At 45.2% G+C, this 16,968-nt stretch overlaps 1 protein-coding gene across 3 annotated transcripts in view; it reads left to right on the top strand.

Annotated features, from left to right (window-relative positions):
- Window positions 1-16,968, top strand: part of ZNF512B (zinc finger protein 512B) — a 74,254-nt gene that overhangs the window by 19,336 nt on the left and 37,950 nt on the right. For 2 of the 3 annotated variants that reach the window (XM_061630974.1, XM_061630973.1), the window contains exons 2-4: window positions 5,827-5,952; window positions 6,710-6,789; window positions 10,799-10,942. In XM_061630974.1, the coding sequence (XP_061486958.1) occupies window positions 5,829-5,952; window positions 6,710-6,789; window positions 10,799-10,942 (348 nt within the window). In that variant the 5' untranslated portion in view covers window positions 5,827-5,828. The remainder of the gene's footprint in view (window positions 1-5,826; window positions 5,953-6,709; window positions 6,790-10,798; window positions 10,943-16,968) is intronic. The other variant, XM_061630975.1, reaches the window with a different exon arrangement.

The raw sequence follows: 16,968 nt of genomic DNA, 5'->3' as shown, positions 1-16,968 counted from the left end.
ATTTAGATTGTTAGGCTGGCAGACTCTGGGGCCTATTGGATTTTCAGACCAGAATATGGGTTGGATCAATAAAATGTTGGCTGGTCGGCAACCCTAACCAAAAGGCATCTAGGCAGCAGCACAGCTCAATTATATCATTGGCCTCAGGACCAGCATCAGGGGTTTGCATCGATGGATATCTGCCACCACCACCACCCCGCCAGATCCCAGATAAGCCTTGATGTATATCCTCCTTGATATTATTTGTTACCTGCTCTCTCACTAAGTGAGCAGGCAACAAAGGGAGAGAAGGAGTGATAGTCCCTTCTCACAATCTGAGCTTCTTCTAGATTGGGTCCAGAGGGAAAGGGCACGTGAATGGGCAGCAGAAATAATGGCAAGGAGGAAGTGGACTCACTTGGAGGAGGGGGACCACTCCAGCCATCATATCCAAGAATCCCCCCCCAAATCCCCCTGGAGCTGGCACTGATTGGTTTGCACTAGTGATAGGATCTGTTGGCCAGTGCCGGTTCAAAAGCATTCCATCATGACCTAACAGGCCAGTATCAATATGAGTTTTTTCTTTGTCCAGAAGCAGCTGCTCTTACCAATCCAATTTTTTTTCTCTCGCAATTTTTTTTTGATATTAATGTTTTGAAAGGAAGTATTGACAAATGAAAGGAAATATTGATAAAATTATTGTTCTTAATAATATTTTAGAGGTGGATTTTTTGTTTTTTTAAAAAATCCATGTTCAAAAATAGCCGTGGAAAATACGTACATAAAAATCCAAACTGCAAATTGGATTAAGCAAATTAATGGCAAATTCGGTACCAAATCCAAATTGGGCAGACTTCTAGCACATTCCTAGCTTGCACTGACATAGAATGGCTGCTGGCATGCCCATGGGATTCAGCACACTTCCTTCCTTCGTTTCTGGTCCTGGGTAACTTGATTTTGTTAGGAATTCCACTGCCTGGGTTTGTCTGCTCCCAGCTCAATGGAAACCCCTCAGGGTGTTTTTGACCATCTCTAATATGGATGAGAAGTGTTTTGCAGAACTCTTTGGGCTCATCCAGACGACTGCAAAATGTATGACACGCCCGCTATGTGTGATCATTATTTTTCGGTCGTCCAAATGACGTCTCGCGCTGTTACGCATTTTTGCGGGTTAAATCCGCTCCTTGCAATACCGGCAAAAATGCGATTTGCTGTTTAAAATCGGGAATCATCCGCTGTGCCTTCAGGAGTTAGGATGCAATACCGCGGACTTTACAGCTGATGGGCGGTTCTTGGGCGTTTCCCCTTGCCCCTTCTCATTCCAGCCAATCACGTATCTGCACTTTTGCGCATGTGCGAGAATAAGCCCGGGAAAATTGAACCAATCATCGCAGTGGTGGGGTGTTGGGGGGGTGTCTCCAACTACTGCGCAGATGCATTTAATTTTTTGCCAGCCTGCAAACTGGGCGGCCGCTCTGGGTGAGATGTGCAATGCACAGCAAGCGAGCAAGGGGGAGTGGTCGGTTTCAGCCTTCCTCCGAAAGCCTTGTCAATTTCATTCTACTTGCTGGGGTTTTTGCTTCAAATCAGAAAAGCATACATTGGTTTAAGTGTAATATCGCAAATGCAAACAAGAAAAGGGCTTCTGGTGGGTTTCAAGCCTGCTCCAGAAAGCTTTGTCAATTTCATTCTCCGTGGGAAGGAAAGGGAGAAGGGGTGTGTGACATGTTTCTTGCTTTTTTGGAGAAATAAGTGCATTGCCAGCATGTGTATCTCCTTAAATATCAATAAAGGCAGAAAAGCATACATTCCTTTAAGTGTAATATGCAGATGCAAACAAGAAAAGGGCTTCTGGTCGGTTTCAAGCCTGCTCCAGAAAGCTTTGTCAATTTCATTCTCCTGGGAAGGCAGGTGTGAAACTGACCAGCAGCCTTTCCTTCCCAGGCAAGAACTCCTTTACAGACATATTGTGCTTTGTTGCAAAGGGGGAGAGGAGCATACCGTAATTTTTTTGCTGACCAATTGGTTGATAGGGGGAGGTTTTAGAGGTGGAGCTTGGAAAAAGCGAAAAGAATGTAGGGGTCTTACCGCTGCGTGTGCAAAAAAGTGTTTTTTTTAATTGGGAAAGAGCGAACTAAAAGGCAAAGTGAGGACTATCAAATGACAAACCGAATATGGAAACCATGGATTATCCCGCTCCGTTTGGATAAGCCCTTTGTCTGAGCAAGTACTGCAAGAGTTAATGCAAAGATTCTTGCTGCAAGTTTGCTTTCTCTATGTGAGCATTTATAGAACAACCAGATTATCAGGCAATTTGGGATGGAAACCAAAGCTTTAGACTAATCGCTTTCTCAGGACAGAACCCTTGTTATATTTCAGCTTTGTCTGACCCAAGTCTTGCCTCCTAAGCTGTGTTTGCAGCAACATTAATTAATAATGTCAAAAAAGTTGACTGGCTTGTTGCCTGTGACCACATTAGGCTGAATACCTGGGAAGTTGACTTGAAGCAAAAACCCGGAAGGGGAGAGGAGGGGAGGGATTTCTGCAAGGCCTCCTGACTATGGAAGTTTTTTTGCCTTCAGTCTCTCTGGGACTATAATAGCACAGTGGTTAGTACTTAAAACTGTGGAGAAAGCCAGGGAAAGTTGGATATTAGAATCATGAAAGAGGAGATTGATGGATGCAAGGCTGTTGGAAGAGAACAGATGCTGATGGGGTTTTGTGTGCAATGCACAAAAGTTGCATGTTGTGATTCAGGATCTGGGATACAGCCTGTTTGGGTTGGGGAGTATTCCACCATAGGATACAAACAGAGAAAGTTTTTCTCCCTCTTTCATAACACTAGAATTTGTGGGTATCCAATGAATCTGAATGTTGAAAGGTTTGACAGTCAAAAGAAAGTACTTCTTCACACAGGACTATGGAACTCCCTCCCGCAAGAGGCAGTGATGGTCATCAACATGGATGGCTTTAAAAGAAGATTAGACAAATTCGTGGAGTACAAGGCTGTCAGTGGCTACTAGCCATGATGGCTGTGTTCTACCTCTGCTCTCGGAGGCAGCATGACTCTGAATGCCAGTTCCTGGGAATCACAAGTGGGGGACAGCGCTGTTGTGCTTAGGTCCTGCTAGTGGACTTCCTTTTTGGGCATCTGGTTGGCCACTGTGAGAACAGGATGTTGGACTAGATGGGCCACTGGCCTGGTCCACCACAGATCTTAAGTTTGCAGTGCTGGGGCAATTGTTTCACCCATGTTTTCATTGTATTGTAAAATTGCTTCGATTCATACACGGAAATGATGATGATAATAACTGTTCTGAGAGCCCTTGAACTAGAACAGTGGTTCCCAAAGTTTTTTCCCCGTGGGCCACTTGAAAATTATCTGGGGTCTTGGAGGACCCTTTAATGATGTGTCTGCTTGTTGCAGCAATTACAATGCGCCGTGCTAGATGCTGTATGGTTTTTAATGGCACTTTGGTTGGTTCTTTTACTTCTTGTATATTTTATTGTATTTTGTAGAGTTCAAATTGTAATACAAAAAATACAATATAAGAAAAAATAGAAGCAGTAGAAATCAATATGAATATTTAATGTCTTCAACCACAAATCCAGATATGCTGTGGGCCACCTGAATGAAGCTGAAGCACCACTGCTGGTCCATAGACCACAGTTTGGGAACCTCTGAACTAGAATAAGTCTGTGTTTCTTTGCCTATCCCAGTCCTTGCAAAAATGTATGTGTGTAGTATAATCATCTTATCAGTGTGGCCAACTGATAGATGTGATGGGCTTGTTTGGCTGCACAGTATATTTTAAGGTTCCGGGTTCAGTCTGTGACTTTTCCAGGTAAAAGGATCTCAGGCAACTAGGCTGGAAAAGACCCTAGCTGAGACCTTGGAGACCTGTATGCTAGTTGGAGTATGGAGTGCAATTCCCATAATCTCTGGCCACTGGCTGTTGAATGGTTGGATGAGAGTTATCATCACAAATGTCTGGAAGGTACTGTAGGGCCCTGCTTATATGGCGGGTTAGGGATCAGGCCCTCACTGTAAAGCAGAAATCACTGTAAAGCGGAAAATGACGCAAAATGCAGCAAAATTGCAAAAACGGCTTTAAAATGGGGGATTTCCCACCGCCACATTAGCAGAACACCGGAATGCAAAGTGCCAGTAAGCGGGGCCCTACTGTACCAGGTTCGGAAATAGGTCACACTGACTAGACGGTCTAATAGTTTATTCTGTGTAAAGCAGATTCATATGGCAGTAGCCATCACACAGCGAGGTATAAGCAGCCACCATGGCAAGCGATACTCTGCTGTATGAATTTACATCCATAGTCTGATGAAATGGCCCGTGTGTTTTCTCTGCAACATGAGGACTTGGAACTTGGCTTGAAAAGTTACTTAAATGGCAACACTTGAAATTCTCACATTCGTCCAGGAGCTACTGCTCTGCATGATAAAACCTGTTCTTCAGTTATGCTTAGCTGTGACGTGTCTGTTGAGAACCTTAGGCCGATACACTGATTTAAGCATCCTGTAGTCAAGGCTGCTTTTGAGTTTTAGAAGCAGGAAAAAGACGTCTTCCAATATGAATCTGCCTTAATGCTCATAATTTTATAGGAAAGACCACTTGAGTTAATAATACTGAGAATTTAGATAAGATTCACGTTTCCCTGTTTAGAACAGTTTCCCATTCATAGGGAAAATTGGAAATTTATCACTTTGATCTCCTCATTAAAATTCCCTCCCTCTCCTCTCCTGATGCCTTGTCACAAAAATGATAAAGGAAACAAAGAGGAAAATCCTCTGCCTGGCTTCTCTGAAAGACCTAACAGAGAAATCATTTTTATTAACTTTTTTGCATTTACACTTGGCATGATTATGTCTCCCCAAGTTAATTAATGAGGGAGCTTTAACCACAGCTATAGTTGAATTGCTAATCCAGGGATGGGCAACCTGTGGATCTCCCTGAAGTTGCTGGACTCCAACTCCCATCATCCCAGCCCCATACTGTCTAGGGCTGATGGGGGTTAGTATCCAACTACATCTGGTGGGCTAACAGGTTCTCCATCCCCATGCGAATTAACTCCAGGTATATTTGGAATGGAGCACAGTAATCTGCCTTTGAGTGTAAGGGAATCTGGAAGGCAGATTCCTCATCCTCTTATCTAATCTGCAGACGTAGAAAGCTGCCTTATACCAAGTCAGACCATTGACCCATCTAACTCTATACTGTATGACAGTGAAAATGAAATGGACTGCCTTAAAGTCAATTCCGATTTATGGCAACCCTATGAATGGGATTTTCATGGTAAGTGGTATTCAGAGGTGGTTTACCATTGCCTTCCTCTGAAGATGAGAGGCAGTGACTGGCCCAAGGTCACCCAGTGAGCTTCATGGCTGTGTGAGGATTCAAACCCTGGTCTTCCAGGTTGTAGTCCAATACTCTGTGACTCTTCAGGATTTCAGACAGGGGTCTCTCATAGCCCTACCTGGAGATGCCAGGGATTGAACCGGGGATCTTCTGCATGCAAAGCAGATATTCTATCCCAAAGTCCCAGTTTTTTCCTTGTAGTTGGTCAATAACAAGAGATGCACTCAGTTCCTTTCCTCCCCTGTGAGTATGACATCCAGTCTCTCCAGAATTCTATTTCTGGGATTGAAAATTTGATTGTGAGAGGAGAACCTTCATACTTTCAAAGAGTTGAGCCCAGGCTGCTGTTTGTGTGGCAGGTGAAAGGCTTAGCCTAGTTCCCACTTTTTTCCTCTTCATCCTTGAATGTCAAGCCCTGTTATCATGTTAAACAATCAGTCTGGTGAATTGTGCCCTTTTTCCTTTGCTTGTAGCCATGGCCGATTCATACTCCTACAGAGGTGGAAAGAAAGTGGCCAGATCCAGCAAGACCAGCGCAGACAAAGAAAGCAACAAGACAGAGATGAAGATAAATCCGGCGTATGAGCAGTCAAGGCTTGGTAAGGAAGCTCACCACCTTTTCCAGGTAGAGTAGATGGGTTACTTTTGGATCAAGAGAGCCAGCATAGCCAGTGGTCAGGAATGATGAAAGCTGGAGTCCAGCAACATTTAGAGTATCATGCTGGCTACATGTGTCATGGCTAGGAAACACGTACAGGCTAGGGTACTCGATAAATTTATGCTTTGGTTAAAGGTGTTCTAGTGCCTGTTAACAAATGTCCTCCCACGCAACACCAACTCAGATTGAAACAATGACTCTCAAATTGCATGAACTTCTTTGAGCTGAGAATAGTGTTGACTTCCGTTTTTTTGGTGGTGGCTCCTGTGCAAGATTCCACTGTCCTTATTAAACTTTCCCAATCTAAAACATAAATTGGCTAGGACTTTATCTTCTGTTCCAAACACAATGTTCCACTTTCTGTGCTGCATTAACACCATCACATGTGTGAACAGACAGCATGAGAAGCGACTGCAAGAGATGTGTGCCTCTTGTGTGAAAGCACATCCCTCTGATGTCATAGGTTTGCCGGGCCTTTTTTCTTTTATTTTCTGTTAACAAGAACACAATACAAATATAGCCAACGCTAGTTAATACAGAATGCAACACAAACAGCAGTGGCTGGTGGCTCCATGTCAGTGGGGCAGTGGAATCCACTCCAGGTTTTAGTCTGAACTTCCAAGAAGCTGTCCAAGGTTTCAAATTGACAGATGTGTTGATTCAGGCCACCTTGTCATCCCCTGCCTGGCTTTTTGCAGGAAATGCAACCAATGACAAAACCGAGGGCAAAAGGAAAGGGAGACCAAAGGTGGACAGCCAGGCCCTGAAGGATATTCCGGTAAGATTTCAATGTACTTCATCTTTTCTGGTAACTGGGGAAACGGATAGATGGAACAAGGGCAGTCTCTGAGGACTTGAAAATAGGAAGGTGGCTTATACTGGTTCCAGGCAGAGGTCTTTCCTCAGTCTGCTGCCTGGATTAGCCTTTGATTAGACCAGGGTGGCCAAACTTGCTTAACATAAGAGCCACATACGATAAACTTCAGATGTTTGAGAGCTGCAAGACATGAACAAATATTACACACACATTTTTATTGTTACGTGCACGTTTTGTTACAAAAATTTTATATAAATATTAAGAAATATATGTACGTAATAATATTTATTCATGTATGTAGTTTTTAAACTGTTAATTTGTATTAGTTTCAATAATCACAAAGTACACATGTCTATACCAAATGTTTTCAAAATCCTGAATGATTATTGTTTTAACTATATTGAGCATATTTAATATGGTAATGAACTACGGAAACATCTAAGAAAAATATGCAAATAAAAGGTAAAAACAGATATTTTAATGATATTTATTTGTCTTAGTAAATATCTGGTCAAAACACATATGTCAAAGAGCTGCACATATATGTCAAAGAGCCACATGTGGCTCGTGAGCCGCTGTTTAGCCACCCCTGGATTAGACATTCTGGGGAACTGAACCTTCTGTGCGCAAAACCAGCCTTACGCCTAAGAAATAGGTTCACATGGCCATCAGGTCATAACTTGCACAGTCTGCTCCAACTGACAGAGGAGAAATGAGGCAACAGACAAGCCATTCACTTTGGTTGCAGCAGAGTTCAACCATGATATAATTTATTTCTGTTTGGTCAGTCAAAATGTTGCAGCTGGTTTGGGCAGCTGGTTTGGGCAGCTCCTCACCATACCTCTCAGCTGTTTGCTTTCTAGAAGCTGGCCAGTTCCACTCAGTTCAGCTTCTGGCATTGCCGAAAATCACCCTCTTGGAGTGAAGGTCCAGTTTTCTGATCTGCTAGACTTGAAAGCACATAACAACAACAAAGGTGCTTTTCATAAGGTTTTAAGAGTTCCTCCTTCCTGACTAGTCTGGACCTTTCTGAATGACAAGGAGTATTTCTCTGTTCTGGTGCTATTCTGCTATCTTCCCTCCAAAGGTGGCATCAAGAATTGAAGGATTGTAGTAACATAGCACCTACTAGAGCGAGGGGAACCTTTGACTGTCCAGGTCTTGTTGGACTACAACTCCCATCATCTCTGTCCATTAGCTATGGAAGCTGGGGCTGATGGGAGTTGGAATCCAGCAATATCTGGAGGGCTGCAGACTCCCAATCCCTGACCTAGTATACATGTACTCTCCTCCCATGGAAAGCTACCATGTCTCCTCCGTCGCTGGCTACCCCACAGCCCTATTGCCCCTGAAACATTACAGGATCATTGGGTGCATGCAAGTGGCACCACATTAGGGATGGGATCCATTGGCCAGTGCCAGTTCGAAAGCATTTCATTGACCTAACAGGCTGGTATTGATTCGAGTTTGCTCTTTTCCCACTAGCTGCTGCTATTACCAATCTGTTTTTTCCCCTCACAAAAAATATTGGTATTAAAATCAATATTTTGAAAGGAAATGTCATTATTTTGAAACGAAGTATCGATAAATAAAAGGAAATATCGATCAAATTATTGTTCTTAATATCAATATTTTAGAGGTGGCTTTTTAAAAAAAAACAGTTTTCAAAAATAGCTGCAGAAAATTGCTACATAAAAATCTGATCCTCAATAGAGAATAAGTGAATTAATGGAAAATTTGGTACCAAATCCAAATTGGACAGAATTCTAGCGTATCCCTACATCCCATGTACAACTACTCCGCAAAAATGGGCAGCTTGAACAGCTCAGAGACCCCAGGGACTTGGAGCTCACACATACTACTTACACCCCAGGCCCTCTTTGGAATGTTATTGTAATCTGTGTTTTCAGGCCAGGTGTTGGCATCAGGCATTCTTGGGCAGCTGCCTTGGCTCCATTGGTCTGGTAGGGCCCGCTGGTGCTGATGGCTGCTTTGCCTCCCCCTTCCCCTTTCCTGGTACCCGAGCTTACTGAGTGGCAGCAGCAGTCAACTGGGAAACCACCATTTTAAGTTACCCACAATGCTCCCTGGGCAATGCTACCTCGGGATTGTGGGTAAATATAACAGCAGGCAACTCTCAAATCGTGGATCTGCTGACTGCCACCATCCTACAAGTAGAGGATGAGAGGGTCTCATGTTGGGTGGGCGGAGGCACACACCTGGGGCAGCTGAGCTGCATACCACAGGAGGTAAGGAGGAGAACAGCCAAGTGGGTGGCAACAACATCAGATCCCACAAAGACAGAGGAACTTGGTGCAGGTTGGACAATGATACCAATAGCGCCTGAGACATGTCCCAGAGTGGTGACATCAGATGGTGTTTAATGCATGGATGCTGTTTAGATAGTCAGCCATGATTAATTCCCAGGGTGGTAGACATAGTCATTTCACCAAACCTGTGTGGATGACATCCAGATTTCTGTAGGCTGCAGTGACTAGACAAAATGTGGTTTTTGTCTAACCCAACATTCATTCTTTTGTTCCGTGTGTGGAAAAAGACATATGTGGTTCAGCTGGGAAGTGTGTGGAGAGTTCTTCTTGGAGGGAGCTCCCCTGCTCACACGCATTAGCGCTGTCTCTCCCAGATACTCTGTGCCAGATCATGCAGCAGTGTGCCCCTAGAGAAGGGCTGCTGTGCCACAGTATATTAATTTATTTATGTTAAAGGCTTCTTTGAATCCGGAGTATCCTCCTACAGAGGAAGATGCTTGCTGGATCCCTGCATGGTTCACTGATCTTGGCTTTCCTCCTTCCCATCATCTTCCACTCGACTGCATAATTTGTAGTAGAAGATTATCTTTTCTGTTCTGTGACTGGATTGCTCAGTAACTCCTGATGCATGAGAAACTCCTGACACAATAGACTTGCTCACTCCCAAAGGAGGCTCCCTGTTGTGTCTCTGCATGCACCACTGCGCTAGGGATGCTTCCAGCCAGTTAGGATGGTACTTCTGAGGGCAAGTGATTCTGAATTTTCAGGGCCAGAGACTCAAGCTGGGGGAGGCAATCCATGAGCAGTTCAGCCTGCACCCAAGCAGCTTGTTGCTGGGATCAGGGAACCAAGGCAAAGCCAGCAGCTTCTTGATAGAGCAGATGGGGCCCTCTTGGCTTCTTGTGTCCCGTGATTCCAGCTCTTGAATGGCAAGACCACACTCCAGCCATTAGCAGTGGTGCTGCTGCTGCTGCAAACATTGTGGAGACTAACCCTACTTGCAAGCTGGCACAGTGAACATAAGAAGAGCCTGCTGGATCAGGCCAAAGGGGACCCATCTAGTCCAGCATCCTGTTCTCACAGTGGCCAATCAGATGCCTGTGACAGTGGACGTAGAACACAGCCATTGTGGCTAGTAGCCAACAATAGCCTAATCCTCTTTTAAAGCCACCCAAGTTGGTAGCCATTGCTGCATCTTGTGAGAGGAAATTCAATAGTTTAACCATGCATGTGAAGAAGTCCTTTCTTTTGTCTGTCCTGAATCTTCCAATATTCAGCTTCATTGGATGACCCCATTATGAGAGAGGGAGAAAATGTATAATTGTATGCACCTCTGTCATGTTTCCCCCTTATTCACTTTTTCTCTAAACTAAAACACCCCAAGTGGCGTAATCTTTCTTTGCTGGGGTGTAGCTCCAGACCCTTAATCATTTCTTATGTGCTTTTCTGAACCTTTTTGAGTCCCATTTTTTTTGGGGGGGGGGACACGACTCCTTGTGATTTCCACAAGGAGAAACTCGGTGCTGGCCCAAGTGCATTATCTGATTATTTCAACCTGGTTTGTGCAATCCAGGTAACTGGACTCAGTACCTCCTATCATCACATCCCCTTCACAAACTTTATTTTCATCCCTCTTGAATTAAGTGGGCCTTCCTTCTTTTTCTCTGCCACATGCTACATGCATGTTTCTGTTATTGCAGCTGCCTTTGATGAACCAGTGGAAAGACGAGTTCAAGGCCCATTCCAGGGTGAAATGCCCCAACTTAGGCTGTTGGCTAGAATTCCCCAGCATCTATGGCCTGAAATACCACTACCAGCGCTGTCAAGGGGTAAGGAGGATGGAGGTCTGTGTTCCATTTTGGTAACCCATATTTACAACTTGTGTTATTGTCAGTATCAAATATGTCCGTCTAACCCTGTGTTAACCCTGCCGAATCTTGACTGTCTTTCTAGGACTTTATACCCACCTTAGGATGAGGGAGAAATTTGATTTAGTTCGCATTTAAAGGCAAACCTACCTAAGTCGCGCTTTCCAAAACAACACAAAAACTGGAACATAGCCGTTCTTAAAAATTTGCCCTTTTCCAAATTTTGTACTGCAGTTCTCCAGGCAAGTAATATGTACGGAAATGCACATATTAGGGTGAAATGTGCATAAAAATGCATATATTAGTGAAATTAACACACCAAGATGCATTGTATTAGGGAAACTTGCTTTGCCAAAATGTGTATATTAGGAGAAATTCCCACTAAAACGCTAATGAATTCATGAGGGTCTTATTTTTTAAAAAAATTCACAAACTAATGTGAAAAAGTAGAGACAGGAACTAAAGACTGGAAAAATGAGAAATGGAGAGAAACTGAAACATTCGCCCACCCTGATATCCACCTATAAGCTTTGATTGTGCAAACGCTGCAGTTTGGATACATAGAATATTTATTTATTTTTATTTTATTTATTAGATTTATATACCGCCCGACTAGCAATAGCTCTCTGGGCAGTGAACATAAAATAGCATAAAAATACAATAAATTACAAAATAATACTAAATAATACAATCAAAAATCCAATACAATAACATTTTTAAAAGTAAATCAATTTAACTTAAAATGCTTCAGAGAATAGGAAGGTTTTGACCTGGCGCCGAAAAGAGAGCAGAGTCGGCGCCAGGCGTACTTCCTCAGGGAGACTGTTCCATAGTTCAGGGGCCACCACTGAGAAGGCCCTAGATCTCGTCACTACCCTCCGGGCCTCCCTGTGAGTTGGAACCCGGAGGAGGGCCTTCGTAGCAGAACGTAATGTATGGGCTGGTTCATATCGGAAGAGGCGTTCCGCAAGGTATCGTGGTCCCGCACCGTATAAGGCTTTATAGGTCAATACCAACACTTTGAATCTGGCCCAGAAACATATTGGCAACCAGTGCAAGCTGGCCAGAACAGGTGTTATATGCTCGGACCGCTTGGTCCTTGTCAGCAATCTGGCCGCCGCATTTTGCACTAGCTGTAGCTTCCGAACTGTCTTCAAAGGTAGCCCTATGTAAAGTGCATTACAGTAATCCAAACGTGAGGTTACCAGAGCATGTACCACTGCTGTAAGGTCCTCTCTACTCAAATAGGGACGTAGCTGGGCCACCAACCGAAGTTGGTAGAACGCATTCCTAACCACCGAGGCTACTTGAGCCTCAAGTGAGAGGGAAGAGTCTAAAGAGACTCCCAGACTACGAACCCGGTCCTTTAGGGGGAGTGTAACCCCGTCCAGGACAGGGTATATATCCACCATCCGATCAGAGAACCCGTCCACCAACAGCATCTCAGTCTTGTCTGGACTGAGCTTCAGTTTGTTAACTCTCATCCAGTCCATTGTCGCGGCCAGGCAACGGTTCAGCACATCAACAGCCTCACCTGAAGAAGATGAAAAGGAGAAGTAGAGCTGCGTGTCATCAGCATACTGATGACAACGCACTCCAAAACTCCTGATGACCTCTCCCAAGGGCTTCATGTAGATATTGAAAAGCAAGGGGGACAAGACTGATCCCTGCGGGACCCCATATTGGAGAACCCGCGGTGTCGAGCAATGTTCCCCAAGCACTACCTTCTGGAGACGACCTGCCAAGTAGGAGCGGAACCACTGCCAAGCAGTACCTCCAACTCCCAACTCCGTGAGCGTCTCCAGAAGGATACCATGGTCGATGGTATCAAAAGCCGCTGAGAGATCAAGGAGAATCAACAGAAGAATAGTAGAGTTGGGAGGGGCCTATAAGGCCATCAAGTCCAACTCCCTGCTTGATGCGGGAATCCAACTTAAAGCATACTTGACAGGTGCCTGTCCAGCCACCTCTTGAATGCCTCCTGAGGTCATTGGTTCCATTGTCGTATGGCTCTAACAGTTAGGAAGTTTTTCCTGATGTCCAGTCGAAATCTGGCTTCCTGTAACTTGAGCCCATTATTCCGTGTCCTCCACTCTGGGACGATCGAGAAGAGATCCCGGCCCTCCTCTGTGTGACAACCTTTCACGTAATTGAAGAGTGCTATCATATCTCCCCCCAGTCTTCTCTTTTCCAGGCTAAACATGCCCAGTTCTTTCAGTCTCTCCTCACAGGGCTTTGTTTCCAGTCCCCTGATCATCCTTGTTGCCCTCCTCTCATCCCTTTCCAGTGTGTCTGCATCCTTCTTGAAGTGTGGTGTCCAGAACTGGACGCAGTACTCAAGAGGAGGCCTAACCAGTACTATTGCTGTTATGTTGAAGTTGTATTAAGAGCAAAGTATGAATTCTGCCAGCTGTGGTTTCTTCTTCTTCTGCTTTTCAGGGACCCTCCCAGCAACCCAGAGGGAGCAACAATGACCAAGAGGCGGGGGGGGGGGACAGGGGAGGCGGTGCTGAACTAATGATCTAGTTATTTACCTTTAGGCTTCTCATTACATTTGAATCCCTATAGGAACACAGGATGCTGCTTGATACTGAGTCAGACACTTGGTGCATGCCCACTGGCTGTGCTCTCCAGAACTTTACAGGCTTCTCTCCCAATCCTACCTGGGGATGCCATTGGGGACTGAACCAGGGACCTTTTGCATGCAAAGCGGATGCTCTGCCCCTGAGCTGCACCCCATCCTCTATCTTGCCTGCTTCCAGTATACTTTGATGAGCTGCTTCTCCTATATATATTTCACCCCACCTCCCCAAGTACATTTGAGAAACGCCTTGCTCCAGGTGCCATCGGTTCTTTGAGAATTGGAGATGGGGGGGTGGGAAGAGATCCTAAGAACATAAGAAAAGCTCTATCAAGCCAGAAGCCCATTAAGTCCAGCATCCTGTTCTCACAGTGAACACCCTGGCTGCTGGATCAGGCTAATGGCCTGTCTAGACCAGCATCCAGTTCTCACAGTGGCCAGCCAGCTATCCCTCAACGCTATGCTCAACATTCAAGGCCCTCCTCCGGGTGCCTACTCCAAGGGAAGCTCGGAGGCTGGCAACAAGGGAGAGGGCCTTCTCAGTGGTGGCCCCCAAATTATGGAATGATCTCCCTGATGAGGTGTGCCTGGCGCTAACACTGTTATCTTTTCAGCGCCAGGTCAAGACTTTCCTCTTCTCCCAGGCATTTTAGCATGTGTTTTTTAAATTCCTTTTTAAAAAATTGTTTTTAAATTTGTATATTTGTTTTTAACGTTTTTAATTGTTGTAAACCGCCCAGAGAGCTTTGGCTATGGGGCGGTATACAAATGCAATAAATAAATAAATACCCCAAAGGGAAGCTGGCGAGCAGAACCTGAGTGCAACAGCACGTTCCCCACCTGCGGTTTCTGGCAACAGGTATTCAGAAGCATACTGCCTCCGACCGTGGAGGTAGACCATGGTCATCAGGGTTAGTAGCCAGCACTCTACCCACCTGCAGTGCAGTTCCCAAAGGATGGCCACAGGGACATAGGAAGCTCCTTATGTAGAGCCAGACCATTGGTCCATCTAGCTCAGTATTGCCCACCCTGATTGGGAGCAGCTGTCCAGGGGTTTGGACAGGGAGTCTCCCCCAGCCCTATCTGGAGATGCTGGGGATTGAACTGAGACCTTCTGCATGCAAAGCCGATGAGCAAAGACTTTCCTGCTTAGGTGAGTGTGGGCAAAGGTTTGAATTATGAATTCAGTTCTTATGAAATGGTGTCGATTGTGCTTTTCTGCCCTACTTCAACTGCTGTGCGTTAGCATTTCTTGACTAGGTTTTTTTTAATTGATACACTGAAAGTTGCTTTGAGCTTGCAAGAAGGAACATAGGAAGAGAAGCGGGAAAGACGTGTTAGAATTACAGTTAAATAATAGGAGTCTCTCCACTCATACCTCTGGCCTGCAGGGTGTTAGGCAGAGTGGCATGTATAGTGTGATCCTGGGATTGTCCGGCACAAGGGAAGAAACTGCTTTTGAGCGTGCAAGGTTATATCCTGAGAATCTCAGCTTTCACCTGAAAAAACAAAAACCATGCAAGCTTCTAGCCCTTAAGGTTGAAAGTTCCTGCTTTAAAGTGGGAGGGCAGTGCCTGATACAGAGGAAGGAATCCTGCTTTGAGGCCGTTGAGAATGGGGGTGGTAGCTCAGATCTGCCTCACATGCAGAAGGTCCCAGGTTCAATCCCTGGCATCTCCAGGTAGAGCTGGGAGAGAATCCTGCCTGAAACCCTGGAAAGCCACTGCCTGTCAGTGTTGGCAATATTGAGCTGGATGAACCAATGGTCTGGCTCAGGAGAAGGCAGCTTCCTGCGTCCCTAAATTACGCAAAACGAGCACGATGTGTTTGTTTATTTTTGAATTTATTAACTGTTTTTCTGCCAGCACAATCCGTTTAATTTGCATAAATGCAGCCAGGTCATTTTGGCAGATAATTTGAGTTATTGTGGTGCAGAGCCGGAACGTGCATGTGGTTTGTAGGGCTGCAAAATATAGCCAGTTAATTAATAATGAGTGAATGAATTATATATATGTTATTTATTTTTATTCTTATTCTTCTTATTTTATTTATTTATTTATTTATTTATCATTTTATTTTTAACGCAAGTCCTTGTAAACTCATGGATGTCAGGAGACAATCTTCCTTTCCCCTCCTACATAGGAACGTAAGAAGTGGCCTTATCCCCAGTCATACTGTTGTTCTGTCTGTCTTAGTGTTATTGACACCAGGGGTGGAGAACTAGTTGCTGCTGGCGGGCCAGATCCTTATCACCCCAGTGCCCGCCTGTCAATCACCTGATGGCAGGGAACCCTGTTTTGCCTAGACGGTTTGAAATCAAACAATGCAGGTAAAGGCACAGCCCTTTACAATCCCCGGTGCCCACAAACCTCCTTTTTGGCCGAGCCCCATCTTTAACTGTCCCACACCCGACATCACATGTATGACTGCAGATGTAGGGCAGGTGGGCTCGACTTGGCTCAAACAACCTCACAGCCAAATGGAGAGGCCTGGCCTTCCCCACAACTGGTCTACACTGACTGGCAACAACTTCCCAGGGTCTCAGACAGGATTTTTCCCAGCCCTACCTGGGACTTTCTGCATGCAAAGCATGTGCTCTGCCACAGAGCCTTGGGCCTTCCCTGGAAGCACATGTGAGTGGCAAAACTCAGGCGCAATCCTCTTCCCAGCGGAGAAGAGTTTAACACAGGAGGCTGCCTTACACTGAGTCAGGCTGTTGGTCCATCTTGCTCAGTGCTGTCTGCACCCAGAATGGGGACTTTGGCCTTGGAGATGGTGTTGGATTACAACTCCCACCATCCCTGACCGTTGGCTGTGCTGGCAGGTGCTGGTGAGAGTCAGAGTCCAATGACATCTGGAGGCTACGAGGTTCCCCATCCCTCATCTGCACTGACTGTCAGCAGCTCTTCCAGCATTCTAGCTGGGGTCTTTCCTAGCCCTCCTTGGAGATTCCAGGGACTAAACCTGGCACCTTCTGCATCGAATGCAATGTGCTGTAGTGATGCCTCTTCTGAGTCGGTGCCTGCTGTGGTGGTCGTGCCTCATCTAAAAACAAAGAGAGAATGCTTTTTTGTTCTTGTTCAGAACTTTTATTTTGTTCCTTTGCAAATTTATGTAGATTTAGGCTATGTACACACCATACAATTAAAGCACACGCCTTCCCCGAAAGAATCCTGGGAATGGCAGCATGCACCTCACAGAGCTACAATTCCCAACTCCCTTAACAAGTTACAGTTCCCAGGATTCTTTGGGGGAAGTCATGCGGTTTAAGTGTATGGTGAGTAAGCAACGTAAATGGCTTAAAAGTCATGTGATGAATCGATTCAGGGACTGCCCTTGTTTTTCGCACAGTGTGCCCACAGCCCTGTATTTCGGCTGGAAGGCCGAGTCCAGTGGAGACTGGTGGCTCCAATGTCAGTGG

This window comes from Rhineura floridana, chromosome 6 (assembly GCF_030035675.1).
Source record: "Rhineura floridana isolate rRhiFlo1 chromosome 6, rRhiFlo1.hap2, whole genome shotgun sequence".
NCBI classification, from domain to species: Eukaryota; Metazoa; Chordata; class Lepidosauria; order Squamata; family Rhineuridae; genus Rhineura; species Rhineura floridana.
Note: the sequence above shows the minus strand (reverse complement) of the source record. Positions and strands in the feature narration are given on the sequence as shown.